Source organism: Microtus oregoni, unplaced genomic scaffold (assembly GCF_018167655.1).
Source record: "Microtus oregoni isolate MIOR12 unplaced genomic scaffold, Mior012 000016F_ref0000370, whole genome shotgun sequence".
Lineage (NCBI taxonomy): Eukaryota > Metazoa > Chordata > Mammalia > Rodentia > Cricetidae > Microtus > Microtus oregoni.
Window position 1 is genome coordinate 18,872,954 of NW_024543075.1, and position 15,109 is coordinate 18,888,062.

Below are 15,109 nucleotides of genomic sequence, written 5' to 3' on the forward strand. Positions count from 1 at the left end.
GGATGACTGAGACTTGGTGGCTACCAGCCTAGACAGGTCTATCAAGAGATTGTGTTTCAAGGGAAAAAGGTAAAGAAAGGTAGAATGGGACACCCATAATCCATCTGTGACCTTTGTGCTTGCAGGGGACATGCATACCCACACAGCTGTGATTTTAACACATGCTTAACAAATATAACACATGAACACACATTTTTGTGTGATAGTTCCTATTTTCATTCCTGTTTTACAGAAATTTTAAGGACTTGGGGTTAAGGACTTGGCTCTTTACTCCTGCTTTCTTGTCTCTGTGGGGGGGGTGCCCTTCACACTGCCCTCCAACCCTCAATCCTTTTATGGTTTCCTTTTGGAATAAAGTCCTGCATTCCACACATCTGAGAGAAACATTTCCCAGAGTACAAACTTCCTTTCTTTAGTGTTAAGCTCTTTTCAGAGATTGTGACACATACACACACACCGTGCCTTGGGTTGAGACCAAGTAGCTGCCCCTGTAGTGACCTCTGCAGGGGTATGCTTGCAGGGTTCTCTGTGGAGTTGGCCAGAACTCAGGCAGTGCTGCACTGTTCACTCAACTCAGAAGGACAGAGAAAATGGACTTCTTGCTTCCTAAAGGAGCTCCCTGCTGTGCCTGATGCTGGACATACAACCATATACCATACACCGTGGGCCTTGAATAACTGGCACTCTCAGCCACTTCCCCTTCAATGTAATCATCTCAGTTTATTCTAGAAAGATTTACTCCTCTCATTTCTTTCTGCTGTGGGAGAATACTCTTGTACACTGCAAAGATATGTCACTCATATTTGTGTATTAAAAAGCTGATTAGCCAATAGCCAGGCAGGAAGGATAGGCAGGACAACCAGACTAGGAGAATTCTGGGAAGAGGAAAGGCAAAGAAGCAGTCACCAGCCAGACACACAGGAAGCAAGATGAGAATGCCTCACTAAGAAAAGGTATAAAGCCACATGACTAAAGATAGACAAAAATTATGGGTTAATTTAAGTTGTAAGAGCTAGTTAATAATAATAAGTCTGAGCCAATAGGCCAAACAGTTATAATTAATATAAGCCTCTATGTGTTTCTTTGGGATTGAATGGCTGCAGGACCAGGCAGGACAGAAACTCCTGCCTACATTTTTCTTCCAGCATTTTATCATCAACAATTTCTAATTTTCAAAGAAATTGTGAGAATCATACAAGGAGGGAAGGAGGGGGTGGGGAGGATGAATATAAGTCTGCCACCTAGACTCTTAAGTTTTACAGCAGACATTTTACTCTCTTTTCTTATTATGTATCGATCTATCCATTGGAAACATTGAAGTGATTTTAAATTTGTCATGTGAATCTTTAGATAAATTGTCAAAAAGCAGGCTTTCTTTCTTTATTTTTTATTTATTTTTTTTATTTTCGAGACAGGGTTTCTCTGTAGCTTTTTTGGTTCCGGTCCTGGAACTAGCTCTTGTAGACCAGGCTGACCTCGAACTCACAGAGATCCGCCTGCCTCTGCCTCCCAAGTGCTGGGATTAAAGGCGTGTGCCACCACCGCCCGACCAGGCTTGCTTTCTTAAAACATTTTTCCCCAGGGGCTTAGATGTTAAGAGCACTGGTTATTCTTTCAGAGGTCCTGAGTTCAATTCCCTACAACCACATGGTAGGTAGCTCATAGCCATTTATAATTGAGATTTGGTGCCCTCTGCTGGCATGCAGGCATACATGCAGGCAGAACAATGCATAATAAATAAGAAAAATTTTACCACAAAGGGAAACTTTTTTTCCCTCACTTTTAAAATAGTTTATATAGCTTGGCATAGCTCATGTGTGTAATCTCAGCACTAGGGAGGCTGAGACAGGATGATCAGAAGTTTAAGGCCAGTCTGAACTACATAGCCAATATAATACAAAAAAGAAAAGTGTGCACACATGTACACAGCGTTGAATATTTATAATGTGCGATTCAGGAATATAGAAAAGCAGAGAGGAAACAGTAGTCCATAATATACCTACTCCATCCCACCTCTAGAGTAACTGGACCAACATGTTCTGGTGATCTTTTTTCAAGCTTTGCACGAGAGAGAGAGAGAGAGAGAGAGAGAGAGAGAGAGAGAGAGAGAGAGAGAGAGAGATTAAAGAACAACTTACAGAAGGCTGTGTTCTACAAGATCAAACTCTGGCGACTAGACCTGGTGGCCAATGCCTTTACTCACTGCACCATCTCGCCAGCCTTTGTTTTTAAAGTTTTTGACATAGAAGTGATGTGATGTTTTAGTAAGTGCTCTTGTAATTAACCCTTAATGCACAGTCCTGGCTATTTTCTTGGGAAGAATTGGAGATCAGATTTTTGTTTTTGTTTTGTCTGAAAGTCTGACCTTGGGGTTATATTTTGCATCTTGTCCTTTTTATTTGTTTTGGCTCTCAGGCTTAATGTCCTTTCTCACCTACTCCTTTGTCAACAGATTGGTCAAAGTTACTCTGTACGGATCTCAGATAAAACTGTACAACATTGAAACAGCTGTGCCATCAGTGTTGAAGCCTGACCTCATTGATGTGTAAGTAGAGTATGGGGGTTGCCTTCTTATGAGACGTTGACCTTACCTGCAGATGAATTCAATGTAGTGAACAGCGGTGGCTGCCTCGAATTGAGGGAGAACTCTTGAACTCTGACCCTAGAAAGACAGATTATTGGATGTATGTCTGGGATGAATGTAATTGGTTGAACTAAAGAGACCAGGGATAAAGCTCTATGGGGCAAGCATTATAGGAGACAACAGTGTGGGCTGTGAAGTTAGGAACTGGTGAGCACCATGGTGGAAGAGGAGGCTGAAAAGTACACAGGGGTGGTGTAGAAGCACCTGAAACATGCATCTCTCACCCTACACGGACAGAGTTGGTGCATGTGAGAAAAACCAGTCATCTCACATGAAACTGATTATCCTCTAATTAACCTCACTTCTGACATTACTTGTAGCATCATGTTGAGGGCTCTGTCCCCAGGAGTGTCCCTTCTGCATCTCCTTTTTCCAATGGCAGCTGTTGCCCCCAGCTGTGCTTTTTGTGCTTCTGTATGATGACTAGAAGTTGGGATGCCCACATCTTTCTCTGAAAGTTTGATTAGTTTGCTGTGGTGGCAAGACACATCTAGGTCTGTTAGATGAGTGCCAGATGAGTAGCGCACGATGTGTAGGAGTTCAGAGCTTGCTGTCCTTCCTGGCACTCCCCTCCAGGAACCTATGCTTCAGAGGCTCCCCAGCTCACCTAGTCCCCTCAGGATTGATATAGATGCATGACTGATTGGTTAAATCATCAGGGAAACCTTTAGTCCCTTTACTCTCCCCAAAGGCTGAGGGTGTGGCAAGAGTCACAACCCACAAAGCACATGACCCCATACCCTGGCAGTTTGACCATACCCTGGCAAACTAGGGGCTTTGCATAAGTTGCCTTGCTTAACATATGCTTAGGTGTGTTGGTAAGGGCTGTTAAAAGTAACAGAAACTTTGGCTGTTCTGAAGATAATGAAAGACTGAGGACAAAAGACCAAATGTTTTCAAGCAAAAGATGTCCTTTTTCAGGGACATTGTAAGGACTGTGGGAGCTGTAAGCCAGCAACTCGTCCAAACCAAAGTAGATGTCTTAAAGCAACTGGAGCACAGAAGGACTTTTGGACATCTTCCTACAGATTTTAAGTTTGGAAGGATGACACAGGGCCCATCTGTATATTAAATAAGAATCTCAGGTTGCTTTGACACTTAACTCAAGATGCTCAGATAAAGTATATACATGGGGGAAGCTCATGAGAGAATGACCTGGAAGGGATAGCATCTGGGGACTGTAAACAAGGCCTTATCCCTATTGTACTGCCCAAAAGGCTTGCTGTGGACTAGAGCAGAGGCTGATAAACCATGACTCGTGACACAGAGAGACACACACCTCCCCTACCTTAAGAGGTGGTGATAAGAAGACCAAGCTGCAACAGTTGAGAGACCTTTCCCCCTACCCTGGATTAAGCAGCAGTTAATGCAGTAGAACAAGTATCCCAGCATAAGCAGAAGAGACTGACAAGTGTAGAATCTGAAAAGAAGGTGTGGAGTGGGTGGGGCAGGACCAAAGAAACAGGATGCTCAGCACCTAGTTACTTCAGGGTGCCTTCTGTGTAAAGATAAGGCAGAGGAAACTCAGACCTTTTGAAACTTCCCTCTGGGAAACTTGACATCTTACAGACAGATAAACTGCTTTGTTTCAGCCTGGAGGGAGCCTTTTAGCTGAGTCTGTTGGGCTTAGGACAGGAGTTGAGTACAGACCAGTGGCCACCTGCAGTGTCAGCATATTTTCCTGGAATACAGCCGTGCCCATTCATTTACATAGTAATTTGTAGCTGCCCTCTACACCACAGCTAACTAGGAGTGTGTAGTCTGCAAGGCCTAAAATACCCACAGTTTGTTTTTTTATAGACAAGGTGCATCCGGGTGGCGGTTGGTGCACTCCTTTAATCCCAGCATTCCAGAGTGAGTTTGAAGCCAGCCTTATCTACAGTGCTGAGTTCCAGGATAGCCAGGGCTACAGAGCATTTCTGTCTCAAGAAAAACAAAACAAAACAAAAAGTGTTGTTCTCTTCAGCTGCAGATTAAGTAAATAGAAGAGTGAGTGGAAATAAACTGTAGATAGCACGTTACTTCACCTGTGAGTTCTTTAGGTGTCTCCTAGGAACAAGCCATTCTCTAGAACTGTGTTACTGTTGTCAGCACTTAAAACCTTACAAGCCAATATCTAGTATATACACACACACACACACATATACACACACGCACGCACGTATATATGTACACTGCTTAAGATTTAATTATAAACCTATCTCCTATAATGTAGAATAGTCCCTAATTATATATGATGTATGAGCAGAGGTGTGTGTGTGTGTGTGTGTCAGAAAAGGAAGAGGCGGGGAAGGTGGAGGGAGTGGGAACTGGAATTGATATGTAAAATGAGAAAAGATAGTTCTCAAAGAGTAAATAAATAAATAAATAAATATTTTAATAAAGAAGAAAAAAATCACATGCGGGGGTAGGGAGGGGAGGAAGAGGCATACAGACACCTTGGAGCATAAGACCGTATGTTTACTGTTTAAAGAACATCCTGCAGTCCAGAGCTGGCAAGTTTTTTCCACTGTGTCAGCCTGTGTTACATGTTTGTAGCAAGGTGGCTGCATTCTGTGAAGTCTTTCCTCTTGTATCATATCAGTAGGCACTTGGATCATTGTTGATGCTGTTTGATTGTGAAATGATGTCTGTTTACACCCTAGCACTGTCCCCAGTCAGGTTCTATAAGCCGTGGCACTTGGGCTGCCCCTCACATTTAAGCCTTGCTATTTAACCACATAATTTCTCCAACAAAAGGAACCAGAACTCCTTTGGAAAAATGCACTGTTTTGGGACAGGATGATGCTGGGGAATGCTGTAGAATCAGTAAATAAGGAAGTGGTTTCTGAATGTGTCTGGAATATGCAAGAACACACAGGAGCTGACTTGAAGGGAGCATTCCTTGTTAAGACTTGATCAGCAGTTAAAAATGACAATGACTTATACTATTTTGAGTAAAAAAATAATCCTTTTGACCATATTTTTTTTTCTTTTTAAGAATCATCAGTTTACAGTTTAACAGTGACAGAGAAGGGGTCTTCATGGTGACCACACCATGGGGTGGGTCATGTATATAGGTCATGTCAGGATATCAACTCAGATTGCTTAGTGATGACTACAGGAAAGGAGCATTTGTGCATAGCTGCGTGGTCTAGTGTTTTGAACTAGACTGCTGCCTCCGTAAGACTGATTATTTATCATCTTGTTGAGCTGTGAGCTGGTTTTCTGTGTTCTGACTGACCTGGAACTAGCTATGTAGCCTTGCTGCCCTTTAACTCAGAAATGTGCCTGCTTCTGTTTCCAGGAGCTAGGAGGATTAAATATGCATACCACTGTGCCTGGTGTGTTTTAGTGTTTTTTTGTTTGGTTGGTTTTAATTTTAAGCAGGGTTTCACTTTGTAGTTAAGGCTGATTTGGGAGCTGGAGTATTTATTTATTCTCATCTTAGCCTTGAGTGCAGGGGTCACAAGTGTGTGCCACCGCACCTGGTTTCATTGTAAACTTTTAAGTGTGTATTTTGTTAATGTGTGATCCAGTGCAGCCTTTGCAGAAGTCAAACACCTGAACACTCCAGGCAGACCCTTCTGGAATCTTCCGTCAGAGCTGTAGAATACCCATTTCTCATCTAGAATGTAGTTTGCAGCTAAGACTGCTAAGATTTTTACTTTTTTGGGTTTTTTGTTTGGTTGGTTAGTTTGGTTTTTTTAGACAGGCGTTCTCTGTAGCTTGTTCTGGAATTAGCTCTTGTAGACCAGGCTAGCCTTGAACTCAAAGAGATCCGCCTGTCTCTGCGTCCCGAGTGCTGGAATTAAAGGTATGTGCCACCACCATCTGACACATTTTGCTATTTTTAAAGTTAGCATATTTCTCCTTATGTTTGCCATCTTCTTAAACAAACCTGTGTTGTCACAGAAAGAGTAAGATCTGCAGCTGTTCAGAAACTGCCCTGTGTGTTCACAGTAGTGGTGGGCATGTAGAAACAATGCGAGCAGGTGACTGATATGTACACTGTCACCATGTCCTGGAATTCCCTGCAAGTAGATAGGGTTCTTGTTTTACAAGTTCATGCCACTCTGTTTGCCTGACCCTCTCAGATCACTTCTTCTGTCCTTCCTGCAGGCATGCTCAGTCACTTGCTGCTCTCCAGGCCTACTCCCACTGGTTGGCACAGTATTGCAATGAAGCCCATCGACAGAACACCCAGCAGTTTGTGACACTCATCTCTACCACCATGGATGCGATCACACCTCTCATTAGCACCAAGGTCTTGAGACAGAAAATGCTGTACCTGTTTGTCCTTTCCATAGTCCTGCTTACCATAAAACTAAAACAGTGTCCTTACTACGGGTGATACAACTGTATTTCATGTTCCTTAAAAAATTTGTTTTATTATTTATTTATGTGTGCATGGGCATGCACGAGCGCCATAGCATGCCTGTGGAGATGAGAGAACACATAATAGAAATTAGTTCTCTTTTTCCACTCTGCTGGTCCCTGGTTTCTGGTGGCAAGGACCTTTCCCCTCTGAACCATCTTGCCAGGCCTCATGTCCCTTTTCAGTTGTAGTCTACACGTGTTCAAATATGATTTGGGTTTTGCTCATGGTGGAAGTACCTGCTCAGTTTTATTGCCCGAAAAGGTTTTTGTTGTTGGATCTTATTCCTTGAAACAACGTTGTTCTCAGGATGAGCATGGTCAGGACAGGTGGCAATCCTTCTAGACATGTTTCTGTTTTTACAGAAAGTTTGTAGATATAGAGGTATTGCTGTTCATTCCCACTGTGTCTTGCTTTCTTCTAAATACACAGATCAACTTGAGTTGTCATACTACCTAGTGCTATCTTCTTACGAGGATGGGTTTGACTTTCTCATGACAGAAGGAGGCTCCCTTTACGTCCACTCTTCTACAAATAATAGAGAGCCTGTAGCGGGGTCCTGGAAGTGAAACTGCTAAGTAAAGGTTATAGTCAGATAAAATGGGCAGAGTCTAGTAAGTTCTCACCCAAGAAGACTGTTAACTTGCATGAGGTGCATCCAGGTGTTCTTACTATCTTTGCACATATAGGAAGCCTGTTTGAATAGAGTTATGTTGACTTCCATAAAACTACTGTGTTTGTAATGGTAGTTTCTAAAGGTTTTGATGCCCAGAAGGAGTGTGTTCTATTATTTACCTAGCTCTTGCTCCACTTTCAGTTTGATTCCATTACAGGTAAAATTGGGCTGGGAATTTAACTGAATTAGTAGAGTGCTTGCCTCATGCAAATGAAGCCCTGGCTTCAGTCCCCAAGCACCACATGCAGCATTCAGGGATAGAAATAGGATAAGAAGTTCAAGGTCATCTGGGTTATATGAGACCCTGTCTTTAAATTAATAAATACTTCTGAAATATGTAGATTAAAGAATGTTTATCCTGTTATGTTGTTTTCTTAGAATAATTAGAGATTATGATGTTACAGGTAAGCAATATTTTATGGTTACCATATTAGGTAAATATTCAGGAATTACCATAATACCACCTTCCTAAATAGTTCTGCAGACCTTGATTCTTTGGTGTGATGTTTCACCAGTCTTACTGTGTTTGGCCCTTACTTATAGGAAACTTTCTTGAGTTTAGGCCTGACTCCTTGGTAGAGTGTGTGTTTAACACAGTTAAGGCTGAGGCCAGTTTCTAACTATTCTTTTCCAAGAACTTTTTCTTTTTTTAATGGATTTGAAGCTGTCAGTAATTTGAATCAAGTTTTTTTCAGGCATGTTAAGATGAAAGAAATAGGAGAGACTAGGAGATTGGCAAAATACAATGCAGGAAGGAAGGGTTGAGTGAGACCTTGACTTCTGGGGGAACCAGAGCAGGAAACTGAAGAAGAATACTATGGTGTTTGAGGGGAAGACTTGGACAGCATGCCAGCGAGGACACTGTGGGGTATCACAGAAGTGGATGAGTTGAGGAGTGATTGGGAAGAAGGAGCAAGAAGTGATGCTGACTGAGGGCAGAAGCTATAGATGTTGACTAGAAGACATTCATCTTGTTGGGAATTATCCTCAATGAATGGTATAGTTTAGCAGTCATTAGTTACAGCTGCTCTAGGAAAGTTTCTCCAATACCAATCTCCCAGAAGATCAGTAAGCCAACATGTCACATTTCTTCTGTTTTAGGTTCAAGAAAAGTTGCTGCTGTCTGCGTGCCACCTACTTGTCTCACTAGCCACCACTGTGCGACCTGTCTTTCTTATCAACATCCCCGCAGTACAGAAGGTCTTCAACAGCATCATTGATGCTTCTGCCCAGCGCCTAGCCGATAAGGTAGGACACACTCCCTGGGGCATTCCCAGAGCTCTGTGGCTGAGACCTGGGGAAGCTAAGGCAGAAGAGGCTGGTTCTGCTTTTACATTCGAGTTGAAAGCCACCTCAGCTACGTGGACTGCCTCTGTGGGTAGCACTGACACAACCCATTGGCTTCTCTCACTCAAAGCCAGAATCCTGATTCAGATGGGAAAGCTCCTCCCCGTTCATGCACAGAGACATCATTTGCCCCCTATTGAGAGCCCCTGTGCTCTCCTTGGTTCAGGCCAGCCTGGTTTACATTCTGGGTTTGAGATGCCACCTGGCAGGCTCAGACTACTTATGAGCAGAAAGTTGGTGAGGTGGGTAGTTCTTAGCGACCTGAATGTGAGAGCATGGTGGTAAGAGTGTCCTTGTGAGCCCGTTCTCAGTGGCTTCTTGGAGGTCGGAAGGCAGTATCAAAGACTGTACTAGGCTCCGTGTCCAGTGGATTTCTTACTTTGTGAGGCTTCAGACACCAGATTGAGCAGGGTGAATACTAGCTAGGCTTCTTAAAGGCTGACACTATACATTGAGACCTAGACTTGGGGTTACTTCTGTGTTTCTTTTTCCTGCCTGAGTGCCTTAAAGGTAGAGGATGGCCAGGCTATAAGAAAGACACATAGGACCTGAGGCAGAGTCAGTCTTGGCTACCAGCTTTCGTCTACCCTTTGACCTCTGATGGATGCCTTTGGGTTCCTTCCAGGCACAGGTTTTGGTTTGCCGTGCACTCTCTAACACCTTGCTCCTTCCATGGCCAAATCTTCCTGAGAGTGAGCAGCAGTGGCCCTTGCGTTCCATCAATCATGCCAGCCTCATCTCTGCACTCTCTCGGGACTACCACAGTCTGAAGCCCAGTGCTACTGCCCCCCAGAGAAAGGTGCCATTGGATGACAGTAAGTAACTCCTGTGTAGACTTTGCACCTGAAGCTCCTCGGGTGACTTCATCTGCTTATAGTGACACGACTACCCCTCAGAAAAACTGTTACATCTGCTGGACATACCTCCTATCTGTTAAGTAACCCTTGGAGACCTAAAGGGAACACCTATGGACGGCTCTGCCAGTGGTGCCGTCCATCTATGAGCCCTAGGCTGACGGAACCCATTTCAGATGCTTGTGTGAACAGAGCAGTTTTCTCTTCACAGGAACCTACCTGTACTTCAGATCTGTCTTCTGAGCAGCTTTAACTTTTTCCAAATAGAAACATTTCAGAGGTTTTAGAAGAACACATTCTTCACAAGGAATACATGAAGAGAAAAAATTGAAACAATTCTAGTTCATGTAAAAAGGATCAAATTTTCTTTGACAATAACAAATATCAAAATATTTTTAAAATAAAATCTTTCACAGTAAGAATGATGAAACATGGCCAAGCGGTGGTGGCGCACGCCTTTAATCCCAGCACTCAGGAGGCAGAGGCAGGCAGATCTCTGTGAGTTTGAGGCCAGCCTGGTCTACGAGAGCTAGTTCCAGGAGAGGCTCCAAAACTACAGAGAAACCCTGTCTTGAAAAACCAAAAAAAAAAAAAAAAAAAAAAAAAGAATGATGAAACACTATTATTAGATGGTGTTGCTTATAATGTCAGCAGGGATGCTTTATGAAATATCACAGATGGTAATGAAGAGTGTCCTTTTTGTTAGTTTGCTTGAGATAGGTCTCATTGTATATCTCAGGCTGACTTGAGATTCAAATGACCCATCATGGGCCAGAACTTGTGATCTCTCTGTCTTCTGACCACTGGGATTACAGGTGTGTTTCATAGTAACTTGCTTTAACCACCATTTTTCTTTCGTTTTTTGAGGCAATTTTTCTAGGTCTCACCACATAGACTAGGTTAGTTGACCAGGTTTTTTCAAGACCTCTTCATCACTGGGCCATGTGTGCTCCTCCCTGCTCAGCTTTTAAATGTGGGTTCTGGGAGATGGAACTCGGGGCCTCCTCCGTATGTAGCAGTGACACTGCCTCCCCAGCTCTTAGGCTTTCTCTTTAAAAAGACTTTTGTTTTATGTGTTTTTCTTTAAACCATTTTGTATGTGTGATGAGAGTGTATATTCATGAGTGTGGTATGTGTTCCATGTGAGCTCAAGTGCACACTTGTAAGACAAGAGGACACTGTCTTACTCCTTTAAGTCAAGATCTCTCTGAACCTGGAGCTCACGTGTTTTTCAGACAGACTAGAGCCCAATAAGCCCCAGTGATCCTATCTCCATCCCCTTTTTATAACTTTATTAGCATACTCTATATTAAAAATTAGAATAAAATAACTTAAAGAGAAGGGAACTCCTAAGTCTCGGCTGTGTCTGTGTCATGAAAAGCAGTTGTTTTAGCTGGGCTTTATTCTTGTATCCATATTTTTACTGTGTAGAATTCTTAAGTGACACACATAGACTCAGTGGCTGGTGTCTTGAGAATGTGCTATATACGAGGTTCTTGCCTTAGTTTTATATCTGGCATCAAACCTGGCTTTTCCAATAACAAGTTTGATGCTTGTTTTATTCTAAAGTATTATGGAAAAAAGTAGTTTTTAAATTCTCATTTTAGCCTTATGATGGAGAGGATATTTGTTAACCTGATTTTATCTGGTGTAGTGGCTTGACACAAAGGAAGAAGTTAAGCCTTGCTCTTGTTGCATGAGCACACATGATGCTCAAGACTGCCAGAGCGCTGAAGGCCACAGGCTGCTGAACTTCACTCCAGTGTACACTCTCACTGGGAGGGGCGTGTGGAGCCTTGCCACACTTTACGGCCAGAACAAGCTGTATGACCATGACTCAACCTCAGAGCAGATAAGGGGTTGTAAGGCTGTTAGCTGGTATGGTTTCTGTGCATAAGCTCTGGCCTTAAAATCTGGTGTGTATAGTATCTTTGGCTTCCTCTTCTGGAACCTCCAGGCATAGTCGGTTGCCTTCTTTATTCTTTAATGAGATTAATGTTTGGAAAAGGGTTCCCTTTTCTTGCTTTACATTTTCAGAGTTGAAATAAGAATTGTCCTCTGTGAGTTTGCAGTCAGCCTGGTCTACATAGTGAGTTTCAGGTCAACCAGAGCTACGTGGAGAGACCCCATCTCAAAACCAACCAGCAACACAGCAGTAAGAACTGTGTATCTTATTAGTCACTCTGGGTTTAATCTCAAATATCAGGGGAAGAAGACAAGAACAGTGCTTGCCTTTCTCCTTGCCTCACCATCTGCTTAGTTTGCTACATTGTGTTCTCTTCCTCTAAAATACTTTTTATAAAAACCCAAACATTTATAGTAAATTGTAGACCTTTATATAAAACAAGGAGCTGACACTGTCTTCAAACCAAAGCACTGTTCCCACTGGCCAGCAGTGGGACAAAGCATTTAACATTTGAACCACATTAACAAGTTACCCCAATGCTACCAAAAATGTTTTTGGTTTTTCTAAAAGCTCAGCGTTGTATACTGTATTTGGCTGTCATTTCTCTTCACCCTCCTTCAGTATAGAAACATCCCCATCTTTGTCTCTCATGACCTTGGCATTTCCTTAGAGTCCAGGCTTGTTTTTTGGTAGACTTTTCGTTAATTCTGTTGTACCTGATTATTCCCACCAGATTAGGTAGAGTGGTGTGTGTTTCTTATTACATCACTTCTGTTTGTCTTGTGACTTTCAGGCAATGTTTGGGGAAAGCTGTCTCCCCAAGGGCCCCTGAGAACGTGAGGTTAGAAGAAGTTAGAATCTGGGGCCATGTACCACTTTTCCTCATTGTTTCTTGCTTTTTGAAAATAAAGTCTTTAATGGTTTGAAATTGTTGTATTTATTACCATTATTACTGTTATAGACTCTGTACAACTCAGACTGTCCTGGAGCTCTTCTGCCTCTGACGTGATGCGTGTACAGGCACCTGCCTGACTTTCATGGTTTATAATGTACTATTTGTGGACAGGTCACAGTAACACACGTATAGGGGTTTCAGTTTCTTTTATGTTTTGGTAAATAAACATCGATTCTTTTAAAAATTTTCTTGAGTGTCAGACAGGCCAGATTCTTGTCTCTTGACTCCTGAAACTGTCCTTCGTCTCTGGTACCCTGTCTGTCTTAGTTAGGTTTTCATTACTGTGAAAAGACACCATGACCAGGGCAACTCTATAAAGGGAACATTTAATTGTGATGGCAGCTTACAGTTCAGAGGTTCAGTCCATCATGGTGGCGAGTATGATGGCATGCCAGCAGACATGGTGCTAGAGAAATTGCTGAGAGTCCTACATCTTGTAGGCAATAGGAAGTTGACTATTTCACTGAGTGAAGCTTGAGAAAAAGACCTCGAAGCCCGTCCCTACAGTGACACACTTTCAAAAGAAGTTGTGGCCCAGATTAAAGGTACTGTCATCCAGTCTCCTCCAACAAGGTCACACCATATTTAAACTACCACACTGTCCTTCATCCCTGGTGCCCTGTCCTTCATCTCTGGTACCCTGTCCTGTCCTTCATCCCTGGTTCACTGTCCTTCATCCCTGGTGCCCTGTCCTGTCCTTCATCCCTGTTCACTGTCCTTCATCCCTGGTGCCCTGTCCTTCATCTCTGGTGCCTTGTCCTTCATCCCTGGTGCCCTGTCCTGTCCTTCATCCCTGTTCACTGTCCTTCATCCCTGGTGCCCTGTCCTTCATTTCTGGTGCCCTGTCCTTCATCCCTGGTGCCCTGTCTTTCATCTCTGGTACCCTGTCCTTCATCCCTGGTGTCCTGTCCTGTCCTTCATCCCTGGTTCACTGTCCTTCATGTCTGGTACGCTGTCCTTCATGTCTGGTACCCTGTCCTTCATCCCTCTTCACTGTCCTTCATCCCTGGTACCCTGTCCTTCCTCTCTGGTACGCTGTCCTTCATCCCTGGTGCCCTGTCCTTCATGCATTCCTAGCCTTATCATAATCTCTGAGTTTTCAGTAGTTCGTGGTGACCTCTTATCAGTAGTGCGAGTGCCTTTTGTTTGCTTTCTTGCATCACTGTCACCAGTCTTCAGAGATCAGCCTGTTGTGAGTCATTGCCTTCCGTCCTCAGTCCCATGAGGGGATATTTCTGGCCACAGTTTCAGATGAAGAAAGTAGAACTCAACAGCTAATTAAACCAGAGAAGCAGTCTAACTTTGTACATTTCCTAAGCATGTCTTCTTTCTCCCACACCCTCCTTTGATTGAAGCTTTAGCTTTCTTCAGCCCCCACACTCCTCACCCAGGAGCCAGTGGCCTTTGTGAGGCTCAGAACAGCCCAGAGTATACTACAAGTTTGATAGTGGTGAGTCTCAATCTGGATCGGCCTCTGGAATTCATCAAAGTTGGGCCTACCAGGCTTGGGCTGAGCCAAATATTCTTCATTCATACAAGAGGATTATGACAGCTTTCTCTTCTGAGACCTTGTATGTCAGGTGCCCTGCTGAAACCACTGACCCTCACAACAACCTAACAAAGATGGACCTTTGGGGCTGACCAGAATCCTGCCCAGGGTATAAGCTGACTACTGACCCTCTCTCTGCTGCAGTCAGGGCTCTCACTTCAAATATTGTCTGGTTATTGCCACCACATTCCCTGAGCTGTGTAGAATCACAATGGGAACTCATATGTCATACATTGTTAGATGTTTATATAGTGCTAGTGATATATAACAATCATGTGTACATTATCAGACTACAGGCCTGATATGCCAGAGACTGACCAGGCAGTATTTCCTAAAGCCAGCACTATTACATTGCATGGTAGGCTGTGCCTGTGGGTTAGCAGGGTGGGTACTGCCTGTAGCTCAAGGGGGATGAGTTTGTTCTCCTGTGCTAATTGCCTGGTCATTTGTCTCACCAATCACTTCCCAAGCTTATATGGTGTTTATTGGGCCATTTAGTGTTTTTTAGAGGGGAGTGAGGTGGGTCTCCTGGAGCTCAGGCTGACCTCAAACTTTTACTCCTACCTCTTGAGTGCTGGAATTATAGGCAAGTGCCAGCATACCCAGTTTTTATGTGATGCTGAGTGTTGAACGCAGAACCTTGTGCATGTTAGGCAAGAACTTTATCAATTGAGCTATACCCCCCAGCCTATCACCTGTTTGGTTGCTAGTGGGTAAAGTAGGGAGGGGGGAGGCATAAGCCCAAGTATGCAGACAGGCAGACAACTGGAATCTTGGGTAAAAAAGGAAGAGGAGATACATGGTGCTTATGGGGTCATATA

At 43.4% G+C, this 15,109-nt stretch overlaps 1 protein-coding gene across 2 annotated transcripts in view; it reads left to right on the plus strand.

Moving 5' to 3' along the window:
* Xpo6 (exportin 6) overlaps window positions 1-15,109 on the plus strand; it is a 110,332-nt gene that overhangs the window by 84,776 nt on the left and 10,447 nt on the right. For both annotated transcript variants that reach the window (XM_041666499.1, XM_041666500.1), the window contains 4 exons: window positions 2,453-2,545; window positions 6,746-6,890; window positions 8,779-8,925; window positions 9,650-9,839. In XM_041666499.1, coding sequence (XP_041522433.1) covers window positions 2,453-2,545; window positions 6,746-6,890; window positions 8,779-8,925; window positions 9,650-9,839 — 575 coding nt within the window. The remainder of the gene's footprint in view (window positions 1-2,452; window positions 2,546-6,745; window positions 6,891-8,778; window positions 8,926-9,649; window positions 9,840-15,109) is intronic.